The 19,888-nt window shown below is 43.7% G+C and overlaps 1 protein-coding gene across 1 annotated transcript; it reads left to right on the top strand.

Moving 5' to 3' along the window:
- The first annotated feature begins 3,716 nt into the window (after positions 1 to 3,716).
- Positions 3,717 to 10,477, top strand: LOC115542931 (eosinophil peroxidase). Its single transcript, XM_030355442.1, has 16 exons — positions 3,717 to 3,920; positions 4,027 to 4,093; positions 4,466 to 4,547; positions 5,001 to 5,176; positions 5,860 to 5,992; positions 6,308 to 6,437; positions 6,531 to 6,737; positions 6,851 to 7,214; positions 7,416 to 7,576; positions 7,903 to 8,161; positions 8,248 to 8,418; positions 8,548 to 8,785; positions 9,063 to 9,283; positions 9,393 to 9,427; positions 9,582 to 9,650; positions 9,985 to 10,477. The coding sequence occupies exons 2-16, from the start codon at positions 4,027 to 4,029 to the stop codon at positions 10,006 to 10,008; spliced, it is 2,337 nt and encodes a 778-aa protein (XP_030211302.1). The 5' UTR covers positions 3,717 to 3,920; the 3' UTR covers positions 10,009 to 10,477.
- The last annotated feature ends 9,411 nt before the right edge of the window (positions 10,478 to 19,888 follow it).

Here is a 19,888-nt window from a genome sequence, read left to right as displayed (position 1 = left end):
CATACTGTGAATGCGAGAGGGGTTGTTTGTCTGTGTGGGTAATAATTGTAATCTTACTTAATGGGTTTGAATGGGCCTGCGTCACGCAGAAGCCCAGCGTTACGATGCAGACAAGCAGGTTCATCTATACTTGAACAAATCAAACAAACATCAGCCATTAACACAATGCACATGAAAGACAATAATGATACACACCAGCTATGTCCCACTTAGGAAAGGAGTCCTCTTACCTCTGCAGGTAAAGCTGAAAGTACAGTAAGAACAATGTAAAGGATGTGTGAAGATTGTCCCTCTGTCAGCCTCTTTATATAGTCTAAGGCCCCACCCACAGTGTGGATGATTTCAGGTGAGGTAAATATTTCAGTAAATCCTATAGTTCCTACTTCCTTCTTCTAGGTGACTTAGATGAACTAACTCTTATCACTCAGCTAATCATTTTCTTGCGCAACAAAAGACATAGAGAGTAGCATCCACCAACTAATGTTCAGATTGAATAAAACCTTCAACATACAACAGGACTTAGCCACACTCAATATTTAACAATAATTGTAGGTGTAAAAATGTCCTCGAACGTTAACTGTCTGTTCTCTCAGGTTGTCTAGGCCTACAACAAACATTGCATTTCTGGCACACCCAGTCTCAAGGAAATACGTGACACTATCACGTCATTTAATCTATTGATTCGTGATCTGGGACACGTAATTCCAATTTGCCAAAAAGCACAAATTTCTAACAATATGACAGCTTTTGGCCACCCGTTTCTACTTTGGGGGGGGGCCGCCCCGGGCGACTGCCCGGTTCGCCCGTGCCTAAAACCGCCACTGCACACACACTCCAGCTGGCGGAGCGCACGTCAGAGCTTCCGGAGCGCGCGTCAGAGCTTCCGGAGCGCGCTCCCCCTTGCTCCCCCTCAAATTAAGCACTGGTTACGTTACTTCTACATTTGAAGCACCAGAGGACGGCTCTGCCGTCCTCCCATTGACTCCCATGTTAAAAAAAAGATAATATTTTAAAACTAGAATATCTTAAAAAGTATAAAATGTTTTAAAAATCTGAAAAGAAGCGCGCGATTCCAAGCTATTCTGAATATTTTAAAATTTGAATGGAATTTTGGTGAAAAATTGAGGAAGGAGACAGGTCCCAAAGTTTGTAGAGTTTAAGAATGAAAGAAAGAATAAAACTTATGAAGAACAATAGTTGAGCGCTGCATGCAGCATTCACCTAATTAAAAATATCCCCATATGAGGCCTGAGGCCACCGCCGCATGTCATCCACCCACTCGGTGGAGTTCATTAACCTCGGGCAGGCCCGCCGCTCCCTATACGCAGAGTACGCAGAGTGCGTCGGGCACCAAATACCTGAGGGGGCACCAAAAATTAAGGTTTGTAAAAAAAATTATATATATGTAAATTAGTTATGAAGAGGCCCACCGTTGTTTGTTCTTAATTGTATAACCTATCACTCAATTTCGGCAAATTAGATGTTTTTACCTAATATATATATGCCCGCTCAGGTAGGGCACAGAAACGGCCAGCAGCGGCCCTGACCTCGGGTGACGGAAGTACAATCCCTCCATTCAAACTTTTGACATGGTTTTAAGTCTCTACCCACGTTAGACTTTCCATCTTAATTCGCCGGGTATTTCAATTTAGCTATCTAGCTGTAGCTAGCCGACCGGAAGTTTCAACACAAAGCGGAAGAAAAACACATGTAAAAAAGGGGCGTGGCGGAATAAGGTGGATAGCTTTCCCATTTGAATAAAGGCACTCAAAAAATGTGACAAAATGTAAATTCTATTTTTATGTAATGCATTTTTCAAATTGAATTGAGGATTTCATTGTCACTTTGTATATATTAAAATACACTTTCAATACTGTATTTTCAAATTACATTATTAAATTGCATTATGAATTGTCAATTGCATAATGCAATGACTTATTGAATTGCAAATTGCATTGCCATTAGAATTTTGCTACATATATGCTTCCATAGAGAAGGGGAAACATTTGTCTGTAATAGAGCTGTATATGGTTTTTAATAAAGAAAGGTTTGTGTTTTTTTTTGCGTGAATGCACCCCTTGTGTCTCTCTGAACGCTCACACCTATAAAAATAAGGTTTCCTGCAAGTAATAAAGCTCAATGCTCTAATCTGGATCAGGAAATAACATGGTATCTATTGCTTGAAGGCAACAGCCCAAGTAGTTCCTTATTGTTTGTTGATATGAAAGAGTACGTTTTTTCATGACTGATTGACTTATCATTGACTGTCGTGTCATGAGGATTTTTAGGAAGGCGTGTTATCGCCATGGTAACCCACGGCAACTTTATGATACATTTTTAGTACCATCATTGTAGCTGTAATGAGTGTTGTGATAAGCAATGTTGTATAAGGACTCCGCCACACACCCCAGTGTTACACTAAAGATGTCCGGGAAGCATAACCCTTACTCGGACATGGACATTAATAACATCTCTGCTCGGACGGAGCTTCAGCATCCACACCCACCTTGGCGTTATTTAAAAGTGTCCAGTCAACGGCTGCCCAAGAGCTCCACACGTCCACACAAACTGCCCCGCTGGTGCCCCTTGGTCGTGATGTCAGACCACCCTTTTCCTCTAAATAAGGGAATTCTTTCATATAGCCTATTACTATTTCGGCGAGGATAGATTAGATACAAACCCCGAAAGGAGAAATTTCTTCGTTGCAACAGCCCAGCAGCAGTGGAAAAAACAGGATAAAAATGCAATCAATTCAATAAAAATACAAAGTATGCTACTGATGCAAACTATTAGGGTTGGGTTGAGACCAACCTATTGGAAAACAGGTTAAGCTCATTAGTAGTTTGTGCCCCCCAGCCACGCGACGCGACCGATGAATATGTTTTGGTTTCACCGGCTCTTTCAATGAATTAGGCCTACATTTAGATTTAGGGCATTTGACACTAGGTGCTTTGAATCAAAGCGACTTACAACACAACAAGTTTAAGGGAGGCCTCGACACTCTACCTCCTGAGCTTAACTGACCCAATTCCCTTAAAGATTATTAGAGAATGGGGGATTAAAGGTTTTTTGAGGCTATATATTCTTAACATTTTTATTTTTTTAACCATTCAAGAAAAAAGATTTTCTTTCCTTATTGCCAGACAACCCAGTCTCACGAAAATACGTGACACTGTCACGTCATTGAATCTATTCATTCGTGATCTGGGACACGTAATTTCAATTTTTTCGTGTCAAAAGCACAAATTTCAAACTCATTCTAAAAAAAGAAGAGATGAAGCAGCTACCTTTTTTTCCGTCGCGGTTTGCCTACAGATCAGTGCACCTGCATTAAATGTGTTGTCACAATTTGAGTTGTCACAATTTCTCAGAATCAAAGGTGAAAGTAGAAACGGGTGGCCAAAAGCTGTCATATTGTTAGAAATTTGTGCTTTTTGGCAAATTGGAATTACGTGTCCCAGATCACGAATCAATAGATTAAATGACGTGATAGTGTCACGTATTTCCTTGAGACTGGGTGTGCCAGAAATGCAATGTTTGTTGTAGGCCTAGACAACCTGAGAGAACAGACAGTTAACGTTCGAGGACATTTTTACACCTACAATTATTGTTAAATATTGAGTGTGGCTAAGTCCTGTTGTATGTTGAAGGTTTTATTCAATCTGAACATTAGTTGGTGGATGCTACTCTCTATGTCTTTTGTTGCGCAAGAAAATGATTAGCTGAGTGATAAGAGTTAGTTCATCTAAGTCACCTAGAAGAAGGAAGTAGGAACTATAGGATTTACTGAAATATTTACCTCACCTGAAATCATCCACACTGTGGGTGGGGCCTTAGACTATATAAAGAGGCTGACAGAGGGACAATCTTCACACATCCTTTACCTTGTTCTCACTGTACTTTCAGCTTTACCTGCAGAGGTAAGAGGACTCCTTTCCTAAGTGGGACATAGCTGGTGTGTATCATTATTGTCTTTCATGTGCATTGTGTTAATGGCTGATGTTTGTTTGATTTGTTCACGTATAGATGAACCTGCTTGTCTGCATCGTAACGCTGGGCTTCTGCGTGACGCAGGCCCATTCAAACCCATTAAGTAAGATTACAATTATTACCTTTAAAAAACAACAAATGTTTTTAATACATTTTGGTGCTAATGCTTTTATTTTCCGTAATGTTTTTCATTTTTCTTCTGTTCAAGTTGAAGTATTTTGTTTGTTTATTTTATTAATGATATTGTAGAAGAAGGTTTAGATTATCCTTATCTTATGGTTTATTTGATTTGTGCCCTTGTATCTGAAGGTCTATGGTTTATTTTATTAGTGCTCTTCTATCTGAAGGCTATCTTATGGTTTATTTTATTAATGCTCTCGTATCTGAAGGTCTATCTTATTGTTTATTTGATTCACCCTCTTGTTTTTGAAGGTCCTTCTTATGGTTTATTTGATCAATGCTCTTGTATTTGAAGGTTTGGGTCGTCCCTATCTTGTGGAGTGCTTTGAAGAGGCCAAAAAACTTGTGGATGATGCTTACAAGTACTCGCGAGAAGAGTGAGTTTGATGTTCCGAATCTTTTTCTTTCTTAACGAGAATTAAACAGAGTTAACATCACCTTACAGAAAAGGATACTGTAACAGGAAACCTCCACTAGGCTATATGCATGAAAGTATTTTCCTTTTGTCTTATTCAATTATAAACACATCAAAAAAATATTTGAAAAATTGAAATTTGAAATTTGAAAAAATTACCATTGGATACCGGGCCTATTCGCTTCAAATACTAATTTTATGATTCTTCTTCATATTACGATGAGCATTATCATGTTATTACTGTTATTCTTCCCATCGTACAATCTACTTGTTTTTTTCCTCGCACTAGAATGATGATCATGTTAATACGGTCGTATATATGTTAACCATACTACCGTAATGATGGCTCCCATCGTAGGCCTACCATAACATGCCTCCCCCTTTCCCCGTCCATTCCGCGTCCGGTCCCTTCAAGGAGTCTGAGCAGGGTTCGTCGAGACGTCGTCTCTCCGGGGGACATCCTGCGCCTCATGAAGCAACCACGTGGAGCCTCCCGCTCGGCCGTGCGCTCAGCAGACTACATGGACCAGACGCTGCGCCTGCTGCACGAGCGTGTCCATCGCGTGCACAAACGCTCGCTCAACACCACAGGTAAGGCGCACGCGGCTCTGTTGTTGTTGTTGAGCATACAAGCGATTTATTGAGGGCAGGTAAAGTGGTGGAGAGGTGTTGGTGACTCCAGCTGCGTTCATACATGATTTTAATGTGTACACGCATGCATGCACACGTACGTGCAAATCGACACACATGACCTTTGTGCATGCACACACAATCTCACTCACTCACATCACTACTCACTCAAGCACACACACACACACTGTGGTATCCCGGCGCTCGGTTGGGCCGGGTTCCACTGACAAAACTCGCTTGGCCTTGGGGTTTTAGCCATTTCAGGCATTTAACAGTCAACTGAAACAATCAAACAATGAAGGAGACGCGGTCTCTAGGGCCTCCGTGGGCCTCTAGGCTCTCTCGCTGCCACGAACCCTTCCTTCCTGCTCCCGACCCGTGCTGTGCTGGACCTCCACTTAAGATGGCTCCCGTGCTTTCGGCCAGGTGTCCCCCAATCACACTGATTGGGGAGCCAAAAGGGCTGCTCTCCGTCGCCGGCTGGTGGGTGGGGGTGGTATATCCAGTCCTTTACGGTACCCCGGGCCCGTCCAGGCCGAGGTCTCCGTGGCGGGATGCCACAACAAACACACACACACACACACACACACACACACACACACACACACACACACCTTCCTGAACCTATGTCTGCTGTTCTCCAGATCTGCTTCCTCGTGAAGACCTGGAGGTTCTCTCGAAGATCTCTGGATGTGCAGCCATGGTCAGCAATCCACCCTGTCGCACCATTCAGAACCTGGACAAGTACAGGACCGCCACCAGTGTCTGCAACAACCTGTAAGAGTGACAATGACCATCTTTTGTTCCTATCCTCTTTTAGTATAGACACTGGATGGTTGTTTCACATTCTATGTTTATTTAGAAAAAATGCGATTAAAAAATATGGAAATGCACTTGTATACCACCAACAATACGTTGACAAAATCGATTAAAAAAGATTGAGATTGTGAAAGCTAGACGTTTACGCGGCCAACATGTGTCAGATCAGTACAGATCTTAAACCATCCCCCAACGATAAGTGAAATGTGTAGACTTCCATGGAGGGAGGAGGTGAAGTTTCAAAGTAAACGTGTTTTAACCTGCTGTTACCAGGAAGAACCCTCGCCTGGGGGCCTCCAACACCCCCTTCAAGCGGTGGCTCCCCGCCAAGTACGAAGACGGAAAATCAATGCCAAAAGGCTGGGAAAGTGACCATAGCTTCAACAACTTCGTTCTCCCTCTGGTATGTCATCCTCAGCCCAAGTGGCATTTTCTGACGGTAAAACCCACATGAGGGGAATACACACTTATATCTAACACATTACGTTTTCCTTAGGTCAGAGACGTGTCCAATCGCATCCTTGCGACGACGGACGAGGGCGTGGTCAATGACAGGGAATTTTCGAACATGGTGGTCCTGTTCGGACAGTGGATCGACCACGACATCACCTTCACCCCCGTATCCCCCAGCATCCGCTCCTTCAGCAATGGCCTCAATTGTGACGAGAGCTGCGAGCGCTCCGAGCCCTGCTTCCCCATTTCGGTATGGTCACTGACTTGGTTCCCTTTTGAGCTTTTGTGTAGTACAACTTTTATGTTGAGACAGTGACGCTGTGGTCTACATCTCACCGTAGCCATCTGCATTCTCCAACACAGATCCCCCCGGGCGACCCTCGTTTGCCCACTGGAGCGAACAGCTGCATCCCAGTCTTTCGGTCGTCAGCCGTATGTGGAACTGGATATTCAGCCTACAATTTTGGCGGCGTGGCGAACAAGCGGGAGCAGATCAATGCCCTGACAGCGTTTTTAGACATGGGCCAGGTGTACGGCTCGGAGGATCAACTGGCAAAGGACCTCCGCGACCTCACGAGCGATGTGGGCCTCCTGCGCGTCAACGATAAGTACATGGACAACGGAAGAGAGCTGCTGCCCTTTAGCCCCCTGCAGGCTAACATGTGCGCTACACGCAGGAAGTCCACAAACAACAGCACTGCCGAGGAGGTGCCCTGTTTCCTTGCAGGTTAGCGCATTTATGTAAATTGTTATATATCTCTCTATGTCCATCTTTCTATACATCTCTATTTCTATCTTTTTATATACTTATCTCTGTCTTTATCTATGTTTCTTTATATTTCTATCTCTATCTATCTACATATCTAGTTTGTAGACTCCGACTAGTGCTGTCTCAAAACGATTCAAATTGCTTGCGTTGCGTGTCTAGGTGACGTCCGTGTCGATGAGAACATTGCCCTGACGTCCTTCCACACCTTGTTCATGCGAGAACACAATCGTCTGGCGCGTGAACTCAAGAGGATAAACCCGCAGTGGGACAGTGAGACCCTCTACCAAGAGGCTCGTAAAATCATGGGCGCGTACAGTCAGGTAAACCCCCCAACCTGCACCTCTTTATCCATCTCCTCCACACTCCTGCTTACAACTGCGATACATTCTCCGCTGACCGCACCTCTTCTCCTCAACACGTACCCTATGCCTCCTCCTCTACACCCCCGCTCCTCCTCAACGTGTGTACCTCTCCCTCCTCAACATATGGCTCTCCTCCTCTTACTCCTCAATACAGGTCCCTCCTCCTCCTCAACATGTGCACCTCACTTGTTCCTCCTCCTCCTTCTCTTCCCCAACACATGTTTCTCCTCCTCCTCCTCAACATGTGTACCTCCTCTTCCACCTCAACATGTGTCCCTCCTCAGGTGTTTGTGTTCAGGGACTACCTGCCCCACATCGTGGGTGACGAAGCCATGTCTGGACAGCTGGGCCGCTACGTGGGGTACAACCCCAACGTGGACCCCAGCATCGCCAACGTGTTCGCCACTGCCGCCTACCGCTTCGCCCACGTGGCCCTCCAGCCCGTCCTATCGCGCCTGGACGACAACTACCGGGAGGATGCCCGCTTCCCCACCGTGCCGCTTTTCAAGGCATTCTTCAGCCCCTGGAGGCTCGTATTCGAAGGTGAGCGGAGATGACACAAAGTGCTTGTAAGAAACATGAATTTCAAACAAGTAAGTTTTCTTCACATTGTTGTTGGTTGGTTACAGGCGGTATCGACTCCCTGATCCGAGGTCTGGCGGGCAGTCCTGCCAAACTGGGCACTCAGGACAACCTGATGGTGGACGCGGTGCGAGAGAGGCTTTTCCAATTTGTCCAGCACCTAGCTCTGGACCTGGGGTCGATCAACATGCAGAGGGGCCGGGACCACGGCATCCCTGGTACCTATTCCCTAAAAGCCTTTCCATTCCATGCCTCCTAGCAACAGACTAGCAACAGCTGCCGCATACAATATAATCTTTCTTCTTGATGTGTTGATGGAAATTAACCTGTATTTCTCAACACACTAGGCTACAACGCGTGGCGTAAGCACTGTGGGCTGTCCGAGCCAAGCAACCAGGCAGAGCTGGCTCAGGTACTGAACAACGAGGGCCTGGCGACCAGGCTCCTGCAGCTATATGGAACCCCCAGCAACATCGATGTATGGCTGGGAGGCATTGCAGAACCCTTCGTCCAGGGAGGCCGTGTGGGCCCTCTGTTCTCCTGCCTCATTTCCAACCAGTTCAAGGAAATCCGTCAGGGAGACAGGTACGCATGCAGAAAGGTATGGACTGGACAGACTGACTTGACAGACTGACGGGGTGCGAAACAGAAATAAGGGGGACCTGGTTGGATCTAGTTCACCTTTGTAAGGTGATGGATGCAAGTTTGAGTTCAGTTAAGATGCAGGTGATTGAGGAGCAGGTAGGGCGGTAGGTGTCTGTATGTGAAAATCATGGACCCCCAGTCCAACCCAACCCCCGTAGCCCCCCTTACCAAGACACGATCCATCTCATGAACACTTGGTTCTGTTTTCCGTGGACAGGATGTGGTACGAAAACCCCGGCGTGTTCACCCCCGGCCAGAAGACGGCGCTGCGCGACGCCTCCCTGGCCAGGATAATCTGTGACAACACAGGCATCTCCAGCATCCCCCAGGACCCCTTCAGCCTTCTCTCCGCTACAAACCGCCTGGTCCACTGCTCTAGCATTCCACGCATGAACCTCTCGGCCTGGAGGAAGAGTCCCATTGATAGGGCAGCATCAGGTGAGGAACAGGGATGTGGTCAAAAGCTCACTTTCCTTTTTGAAAAACCTTTAGCATGTACATTTTATTCGTCACCTTATGTTTTTAAAAGCCTTGTTTGTTTTTGCAGGCACAAATGAAATTGTTGCAGACAGTGAAGCTGAGGTAATCAATGCATTTTTTTATCCAGTTTTGGACAATATCCTTCCCATACTTGCCCACAGACCCTTCCCCCATTTCTTTTTAATAAACTGATATAAATACTGGGGGAATGAGGATGACATGTAATGATTTTTATTATTATCTTGTTTATTTCCAGAGGACCAGCCCCCTGGCAGAGCTGGACATACTGGGCAGGACAGAGCCGCAGATGGAAGGGGACAATGAGGTTGGTACTAGTTTTGTCTGAAATCTCTGTAGGACGAGAAGTATGAGCTAGGCCAGAAATAAGAACTTTGACGTGCGTTCTTGCGAACAATTCACTGTCAGGCATAATCCCACTTTTGCACAGATTCACTCATGACTTAAACAAGGACCGCCTGCTGATTTATATTGTATGTTATTTTTAATTCGATTCATTTTTAGTTCATAATCCTACAAGCGCCTCGTATAGCTTTTAAACAGTGCAGACATTGCAGACCAAGCCAGTACATAAACATCTGACATGAGATCAAGCTATTCCTTTAAAATCATGCTTCTGCTTGTCTTTCCCTCCCCCGAAGGTTCCCCAGGCACACAAGAGATGAACCTGGCCCTTAAAAGAAAGAATTATAGTCAATGGAACCCGTATACTGTCGTTACCACTTTGGCAACATTCCCCAAACCTGTACTATGGCACTCTTTTATTTGACTTTTGAAATGTAAAATAGTGATTTTAAAAATCCCGTCGTCTTTGAGAACCACTGTTACACCAGGAAATATAGTACACTGAAAAGTTTCACCACAACTCTGACATTGGAATTAAAAGTATTTACATAAAAAACTTCAGACCTGGTTATATTCTACCATGGACCCTTTAGGCTTTTATTTTTTTTGGTTTATCAACTGAATGCATTTAATTTTAATAAAGTAATTGTGTTAATTGGTACAGTGCGTCGTTCCTTACTGCATCACAACTCACGCTTCCATGAATCGTGGTTCCAACGGCTTCCATCGAGTGTGGTTTCTAATGTCGCGTTTCCACTGCAGGGTGCGGTACGGTTCGGTTAGCCTCAGTCCGGCAGGGAGGGGGCGGTATAGCCCAGCTCAGTTCCGAGGTCGCGTTTCCACCGCCGACAGTACCCTTTATGGTAGGCCGGACGTCGATCGCCGTACAAATGACCAAAGACGAGAGATCCCCCGGCCCTGAAACCACGGGCCGGGGGGTCGGAACCGGGGTTGGATGGGTCGGCTGCAGGCCCGGTTCCAGAACAGAATGCCTTGGGGTGCATCTGAGATTACAGGGGGTGCACCAGTACTATGCTAAAACCAGCTACCCAGCTTCAGTTCAGACTTCGCTTTTTTACACACAGGCCTTTCCTACCATAGACAAGGACTTCTGCGTAGTTCTACTGACATGTTGGGACAACAAACAATTACTGTGCTTAAAAGATGGTATCATATCATGTCTTGTGATGTGGAGAACATTTCAGCTGCAACATTAGCTTATTGATATCTTAGATAGCTTTGAATATGAGATAGGTTTTTGATATGTGTGATGTGTGAGGTGTAAAAAAGAACAGAATTCTACACTAAAAAAAAAACATGTGACTGCAATTCAAAAATAATGTTTATTTTTTATAAATTGTGGCAGGATATTTGACGTAACAAATAATTGTACATTGCCACTTAAAAATAAAACAGATTTTAGCTGAACAAGGAAAGAAACCTTTCAGACTTTGAACTTTGAACAAAAAGTAATCAGTATAATACTAAAGTTAACACGATTGTAAATAAATACAATAAAAAGAAATATGGGTTCTTATGAACATAAAACATTTAATACATGTATTGGATAACCAACGGATATCCAACGGATATATAACTGTTGCTGCCGAAGAACTTCAACGTCACTACCGTGCGCACCATAGATATACTATATGGGTGTGTGCATTTTGCACACGACGCCGGCATGACACACGATGCCGGCCGGCGGCCAATCACAGCAGCGCTGATATAGAGCGACAACATTGCAACCTCGAGTGTGATATTGCTTTATACAACAGTTATACTAGTAAAATGTACTGTTAATAATAATAATTGACAATAGATTGTGATTTGTTTGTTTATTTAATCATAGAAACGAATGAAATTGCTTCCGGCAACAAAAATGTCCCCACTGAGCGGACTGTTGCCAAGCAACATATAAACAAAACACCATACATAAATGCGGAGTGATTTTGTCAGTTTGGTGAACAGTCAGAGTGATGTTGGATGCTCATATCTCAACGGTATTTAATGGAAATTGTCACAAGTTTCATTACAATTTGTTTTGTGAGCAAGTATTTTATTATTTTTATCATATTTATAAAAAGAAAAATTCTTTTTTTTTTTTTTCAATTGAGGGTGCAAACATTTTTTTTGGGGGTGCAATGCATGCTTATGCACCCCCGTAGAACCGGGCCTGGTCGGCTGGCAGGTGAACCGACAATCACGCACGACGATTCGACGAAGATGGAAATCCGGCAGTAGAGCTGGTAGAGTACGGCGGTAGAGCTAGAGTACGATCTGGCGACGAATGGCTGGAAGACTGGGTATCCTGGTGATCCTGATTGCAGATCACTGTCAGGTGCGGGTGATCAACAAGGCTGGGTCGGGGAACAGGGGCCCGTTTCAGGAGGCAGGTTTAGTGAAAACTCTGAGTTAGTTAACCCTGAGATGAGGGAAACTCTGGTTTTTCAGTTTCACAAAGCCAGTTCAGCTTTACTCTGTGTCAGTTACCCTGGCAACATACTCCGTGAACCTAACCTGCTCGCTGGCAGGTTTTCTTCAACTAACCCCGAGTTTCTCCTGCTCTTAAGTTGAAGCCTGCAGACTGAAGGCAGTGGCAGACATGGCGTGTCCTTTTATTGAAGAGCCAGTTGATGTCGAGGCGCAGATACTTGGATGTTTTATCATTCCCTGATGAGTAGCTACCTGTTTGAGCGTTTCCGTTTCTCTGCATCATCAATAATTTATATAAACAATATTCTCAGCCCTCACATCGCTCACATGACACATCGTGGACACGCTCAGTTCCGAGCAAATTCTTTGTATTGCACTTCATTTTTTTGCCAACGGCAGTTTTTTGTATAACGTCGGTGATGCAGAGCATGTGTCCAAGGAAACTGTCTGTCGGGCTGTCCGAAATGTGACACTTGCACTGAAACGGCTACTATGCACGTTTGTAGTGTTCCCAAGTCACAGACCCACCAGACTTCTCAAAGAAGAGTTCCACAGAATTGCAGGTATCAGTCTAAGCAGTAATTCATTTATGTCATAAAGCTTTGAGACTTGAAGCACTAATCAGTCAATTTTTATAATATTTTATATATTTTAGGGTTTCCAGGTGTGATTGGCTGCATAGATGGCACTCACATTCCTATCCTAGCTCCTTCAATAAATGAAGGAAATTATGTGAATAGGAAATCTGTCCACAGCATTAATGTACAGGTAGGCCTATAGTAGCCTTTAACATTCCAAATGAAATATGCTTCACTATACAGCTAATTACTGTTCTCCACTGTGAAGATCATATGTGACGCAGCCCACATGATAAATAATGTGGAAGCGAAGTGGCCTGGGTCTGTGTATGACTCACGAATGTTTCGTGAGTCTACACTGAGTGCCAGATTTGCCCGTGGTGAGTTTATATATATAGTTTATATATCCAGTATATAGTTATATCCTATGATCAATATTTTGTTTCCTCCTATTACAACTGAAACAATAAAGTGTATCTTGTATTATCATAGGAGAGTTTGATGGTTATCTACTCGGAGACAGAGGGTACCCCTGCCAGCGCTATCTGCTGACCCCTTACCCTGACCCTGACCCTTGCCCACAGCAACACTACAACTTGGCTCACTGCAGGACACGAGCCAGAGTGGAGATGACCATCGGCATACTCAGGGCCCGGTTCCAGTGCCTTCGTAGGCTCAGGGTCGCCCCGGAAAGGGCTTGTGACATTATAGTGGCATGTTTGGTTCTCCACAACATTGCCACTATTAGAAGAGAACAATGTCCTACTCTTTCCCCCAATGATCCAGATAATAATCCTGACCCCACTGCTGCTGATGCAAAAGATTGAAGACCTGTCAGAGACATGATATGCTTCAATCATTTCTAACTGACTCTGCCTTTTTTCTGTTGGCTATAATGGAGGTCAAATTTTAAGATAACCAGAAAACACAAATTTGGAGACTTGTATGTATAAAAGGCATTTAGGTGTTGCTTTCATATAGACAATATTAAATACTGGCAGTGTTGGGATTTTTCTTTGTTTAGCAGATTTCCCTAATTACTTAAATATATCTATCACATGTTGAATGCAGTCACTAAATGCTGTTTAATGAGGGCAGGCTAAACAACATCACAATTGCTTGTACTTAAATTATACTTTATCTGTTTGAACTACATTTTTATATTTCATTTTTAGTTGCAGCCAAGTCAAGCCTGTTGGGTTGCACCTGTGCGCACAAACACACATATGGAATATAATTGTTGAATAAGTGGAACATTCAAGAGAAAACATTTTCTTTTTCTCAAATACTCTGACTCGGTCAGCTATTTTTTTCCACGCGAGCTCCCGCTTTTTGGCTGCTGCCATAGTATTGCTTTTTAGTAAAAAGATATGCTCGCTTTCTGCATATGCAGTCATTAAGATTTGCAACTCCGCTGGGGAAAAGTAGGAGGATCGAGGCTTGCTAGTACTTGTTGCCATGGTGAATCATGTTATCTGTGTTCCATTGATGAGGGCTTTTTATATCCTCATGCACGAGCTTCACTCAGAGTTACCTTGACTCAGAGTTGATTGAACTAAGCGTTATCACCTGTTCTGAAACCGAAAAGCTGTAAAACCGAGTTTTACAGCTCAGAGTTGGTCAACCTAGAGTTAAGGTTTTAACTTAGAGTTTGTTGAACCTGCTTTCTGAAACGGGCCCCTGTGCTGGAATGCGGAGACCACGCCCCCGCACATGAAACACAACAAACAGGGACAGACCAGTGCCCTATACCACGAAGCTCGCTGAACATACCCAGGCTTTCTTGGGAAAACCTGGCTCGACAGAGCCGCAACTCGCAATCAGAGTTAAATGGTACCACGAAGCTCACTTTAGATTCAATTAGTAGAACCAGGTTTTCCGCTTTAGGTTCAGTGCGCGTTCACGTGAAAGGGGCGTTTTTTGCGTCATTTTTCTCACCTTTACGATAGATCAAGCAGTCTGTATGAGTATAAGTGAAAAGATTCTGCATATTGTCTGTAAAATAACTATGCCAAATGCAGAATTGTTCGCCATTAATCCAAATAGAATGATGATGATTTAAAAATTCATAAGCAACGTCCATCCTGCCTTATTCTATAATTTATGGAATTCACTTTAAATACACCCTAAGAAATGTATCGCATGTTTTCGACCGCTGAGAGGTAGCGGCTGTAGCGTAGTGGATTAGTATAAGACCCGAACGCCAGCGACCGGGGTTCAAATTCGCCGGTCTATCATCATGCATTTTACCCCCATAGATGTGGTGCCAGCACGGCCTTGAAAAGATGGGTTCAAGTTCGAAATAAGCACAAAAATATAATTCCATAAGCTTTAGTGAATAAGCATTCCATATGCATGAGAATTAGGACTTTTTAAGCTTCACATAAATTCGCGTCACTTGGGAGTCAAACCCCCCGCGCAGAAATTCAAGACTGATGCGCTACCTCCACTCTAGCATCTGTCACTGACACACAATGCGCAACAGTAATCATTGTCGACATAAGGTCAAGGACGATCAAATAACGAACACCCTCTGATGAGAATCTGTATCTCTCATGTAGAACCCCAATTTCGTTGTTTGCACAATGACAATAAAGTCTGAAATCTGAATATCGTCAGACAATGCCAAGGGATCGGTTCTGTCCCGTAAAACCCTTGTCTCCGGAGAGACGCCTGTACGAGAAGTGCGCCGGGGTCCACGGGAACACCCACAAATGGTGACGCCATTGTCAGAGGAGGGGCTAGGAAGCTGCGCACGCCGATTTAAGTAACCGATCTCCGGCTAGACTAAGCCGAAAAACTGCTCCCGACCAGGTTTGGTTGCGAGCATAAGTCACCATGGTGATACATCGACGCTAAAAGAGATCGACTTTCGTGGTACAACTAACCCAGGCTTGGAGCTCAACATACCTCGCTAACCCTCTAAGCGAGCTTCGTGGTACAGGGCTCCGAGGCCTGTTTCAGGTAGCTGGTTTAACATACTCTGAGTTTAATCCTGCGCTCTGAGTTGGTTGACTCAGAGTTCAGGGTTGAAAAGCAACTCTGGGTTTTCGGTTTCAGAACAGGTGATCAGCGTTGGGTTAATCAGAAGCGTAGATCCACTTACTTTTCTATGGAGGTAGATTTGTGTCTTTATGCAATCAAAAATAATAGGTTTGAGAGCAAAACTTTCCACACTGCAATCAAAAAAATGATTTGAGAGCAAAACTATCGACACTGCAATCAAAATTTTTTATTGCAAGATAAATTAATGTGATGAAAAAAATATTAATGGGAATCCAAAAGTTTTGTTTGCAAACCCAAAAGTTTTGTTTGCAAATCCAAAAGTTTTGTTTGCGAATCCAAAAGTTTTGTTTGCGAATCAAAAAGCTTTGCTTGCGAATCCTAAAGTTTTGCTTGCAAATCCAAAAGCTTTGCTTGCTGTTGAGCTGAATCTCGTGGGCGGGACCTACGCCGAAAGATGTAAGACACGTCTCTATTGGCCAGTCTCGATCGAAGTTACAGCTTGGCAACATCCACAGTTAGTAACGAGAGAGGGAGTTCTATTTCATGTAGGCTACGCCGTCTAGGCTTCGCCTTATGAGCTTGTCCCGTGCGCGCGCTTGCGCGCCCTGAATATCCCGTAGGCCTCCCTGTCAGCCGACAAGGAGACCATGGCAGAGGAGGGCAGGGCGATGTTGTTGACCGCCGCCGCGGATTGAGAGGCACAAACGAACACCCTGTCCGTCAGGCCGACAATCTGCTTCTGGAGGCGGTCGGGGGGCAGCGGCTTTTCGGATGTTGCCAAGCTGTCACTCCGACCGAGACTGGCCAATAGAGACGTGTCTTACATCTTTCGGTGTAGGTCCCGCCCACGAGATTCAGCTCAACAGCAAGCAAAGCTTTTGGATTCGCAAGCTAAACTTTAGGATTCGCAAACAAAGCTTTTTGATTCGCAAACAAAACTTTTGGATTCGCAAACAAAACTTTTGGATTTGCAAACAAAACTTTTGGGTTTGCAAACAAAACTTTTGGATTCCCATTAATATTTTTTTTATCACATTAATTTATCTTGCAATAAAACATTTTTTGATTGCAGTGTCGATAGTTTTGCTCTCAAATCTATTTTTTGATTGCAGTGTGGAAAGTTTTGCCCTCAAACCTATTATTTTTGATTGCATAATAAAGACACAAATCTACCTCCATACTTTTCCCCCACGGAATTGGAAATTCTAATGAACGTGTATGCCGAGCAGTTACCCATTTTAACAAAAAAAAGCAATACCGCCGCGGCAGCGAGAGCGCGAGAGAGAGCTTGGCAGGAAATAGCTGAACAAGTCAATGCGTGAGTCAAATAAATTAGTAAAATAAAATAAAATAAGAGGAAAGTTTAATATCTTCCACTTATTCAATATGTAAATTGTGTGTGTGTGTGTGTGTGTGTGTGTGTGTGTGTGTGTGTGTGTCAATTTACGCAACCCCGAGTTGCCCCAAGAGGACTTGGCAGCAAATGAAGTAGGCTACAAAAATATAGTTTAAACAGGTTAACTAATGTTTAATTGAAATCAAATCAATTGTGCTGTTTTGCCTGCTCTACCTAATTTGACAGCTATGTTCAACATGTATTATATATTTGTACACTATATTTAAGCAGTAAATGTAAGTAGTACATTTCCCAGCCACCCCAACACTGCCAATAGGCCTATTTAATAGGATTTAGATATATTAGAAGGCTACACCTAGGCAAAATGCATTATAAATATATATGTGTCTTCAAAATAGCGCTTACTGAATATTAGGGTAACATTTTCCTCCATGTTAGCAAATCGAAAAAATGCAGAGGCCCGGCAGACTGGAGGGGGTCCACCACCTGCAGCTCTCAGAGGCTGAGGAGATGGCCCTCAGCCAACAGAGTATGCGTCCTGTGGCTGAGGGCATCCCTGGGGGGAGCTCCTCTGATCCCCTCCACCCCCCAGGATAGAAGTGCCTTTACAGTATAAGAGGTTGGTTATTCAAAATAATGAAATACGTACACGCAACCCAGCGTGTTGCAAATTAGATGGGGCAATATTCTGGCTCAAGTAATAATTGCACTGTCTAATCATCTTCTTCCAGTTACTGATGGCGTCATCGCCCTACTTGAACCAGATGCCCTCACCAACCTCCATGCAATTGTAACAATTCAAAAGATGCAAAAGGATGCTTTGGAGATCCAAATTTTACCTGCTCGGGAGGTGGTTAGACCTACTCTGAGTTTGTTGTCTATAAGGCTGAAGGCAGCTCTCCGACAGAAGGAAGTGTTAGAAATGGCATGTCCTTTTCTACGAGAGCCTGTGGACGTAGAGGCATCCTCAGAAGGAATCTCCGTGAGGAACGATTATTAAGACCCCGGTTGGATATACTTTATTTTCCTGATAATTTTCTTCACGAGCGCTATCGTTTTTCAGCGCAATCTATCATTTATTTAGACCACCTTCTCAGCCCCCATGTTAACTCAAACGCACCGGGGGCATGCTTTAAGTTTATTTTTTAATTTTTTATCGCAATTAACGCATGTGCAGAATGATCCGCCCCGTGCATCCCACCCGCTCTGTAGGCCTACTACAGTCACTTCAACGTTGTGGCTTTTCCATGATCAGAGTAGCTGACTAACCACGGACCTATAACTGCTGCAAGTCAAGAAACTCATTTTAAGAATGCAAGGCAGAAAAGACCCTGGTACTGCTTTTAACCAGATGCTGTTCTTCTCTACATGCACATGCTCAGCATAATCGTCTGCATTGTTCACTGAAGTAAAACCCTTTGAGTAAACTGTTCAACAAAATAACTTGTCCCACCACAGCCCGTGTTCTAATAAAGACAATCTACTTATGAGGATTTTTTTATTTCCTGAAAACACAAAAAAAGTCATTCATATTGGGTATGTTTTTAGAGCAGGGAACAGTATCCCAGTTTGCACCTCACCCACCTTTAACTTATGTTCCAAAATTTGGAACTCCAAAGCATCCTTTTGCATCTTTTACCTAAGGTGGTCCATTTCCAAGTCTGCTTTGTGTATTTGCTTTTCTAGATAGATTTTATAGAAGTCTTTGACTGGAAGCTATAGGAATGCAAAAGATGAGATTGGATTTCACAGTGCCAAGTAGAGCGTTTCATTATAATTCCAGGGAGAATCTTACAGGGGTAAGCTGTGATTTAGAAGTGGATGGCCTCTCATTGGATTCGATTTCATCCTGTTTGAGAGAAAGAAGATGTCAGTTTTAAATTGTACAACGCTATCATCAACTTTTAGAGGTTATTTTTAAAAGGTGTTAACCTCAATAGGCCTTTCCTCTTCCCTTTCGAATGCCGCAGACAATGTTTCTCTATCATCTTCCTGTAATGACATTAACGGTTGTGTTCAGCAATTACCAAGACATTATTAATAATCTGTGGAAGGTGAAGAATTGTTACAATTGCATGGAGGTTGGTGAGGGCATCTGGTTCAAGTGGGGCGATGACGCCACCAGTAACTGGAAGAAGATGATTAGACAGTGAAATTATTACTTGAGCCAGAATATTGCCCCATCTAATTTGCAACGCGCTGGGTTGCGTGTACATATTTAATTATTTTGAATAACCAACCTCTTATAAAGGCACTTCTATCCGGGGGGGTGGGGGGGGATCAGAGGAGCTCCCCCCAGGGATGCCCTCAGCCACAGGACCCATACTCTGTTGGCTGAGGGCCATCTCCTCAGCCTCTGAGGGCTGCAGAGGTGGACCCCCTCCAGTCTGCCTGGGCTCTGCTTTTTTTCGATTTGCTAACATGGAGGAAAATGTTACCCTAATATTCAGTAAGCGCTATTTTGAAGACATATATATATATATATATATATATATATATATATAAATAATGCATTTTGCCTGGGAGTAGCCTTCTAATATATCTAAATCCTATTAATTATTGGCAGTGTTGGGGTGGCTGAGAAATGTAATACTTACATTTCCTGCTTAAATATAGGCCCATCACATGTTGAATATAGCTGTTAAATTAGGTAGAGCAGGCAAAACAGCACAATTGATTTGATTTCAATTAAACATTAGTTTACCTGTTTGAACTATATTTTTGTACTTCATCTTCATTTGCTGCAAAGTCCTCTTGGGGCAACTCGGGTTGTTCCTGCGTAAATTGACACACACACACACACACACACACACACACACACAC

Source organism: Gadus morhua, chromosome 4, assembly GCF_902167405.1.
Source record: "Gadus morhua chromosome 4, gadMor3.0, whole genome shotgun sequence".
Classification (NCBI taxonomy): Eukaryota; Metazoa; Chordata; class Actinopteri; order Gadiformes; family Gadidae; genus Gadus; species Gadus morhua.
The sequence above is the reverse complement of the archived record's forward strand: the minus strand, read 5'-3'. Positions and strand labels throughout refer to the sequence as shown.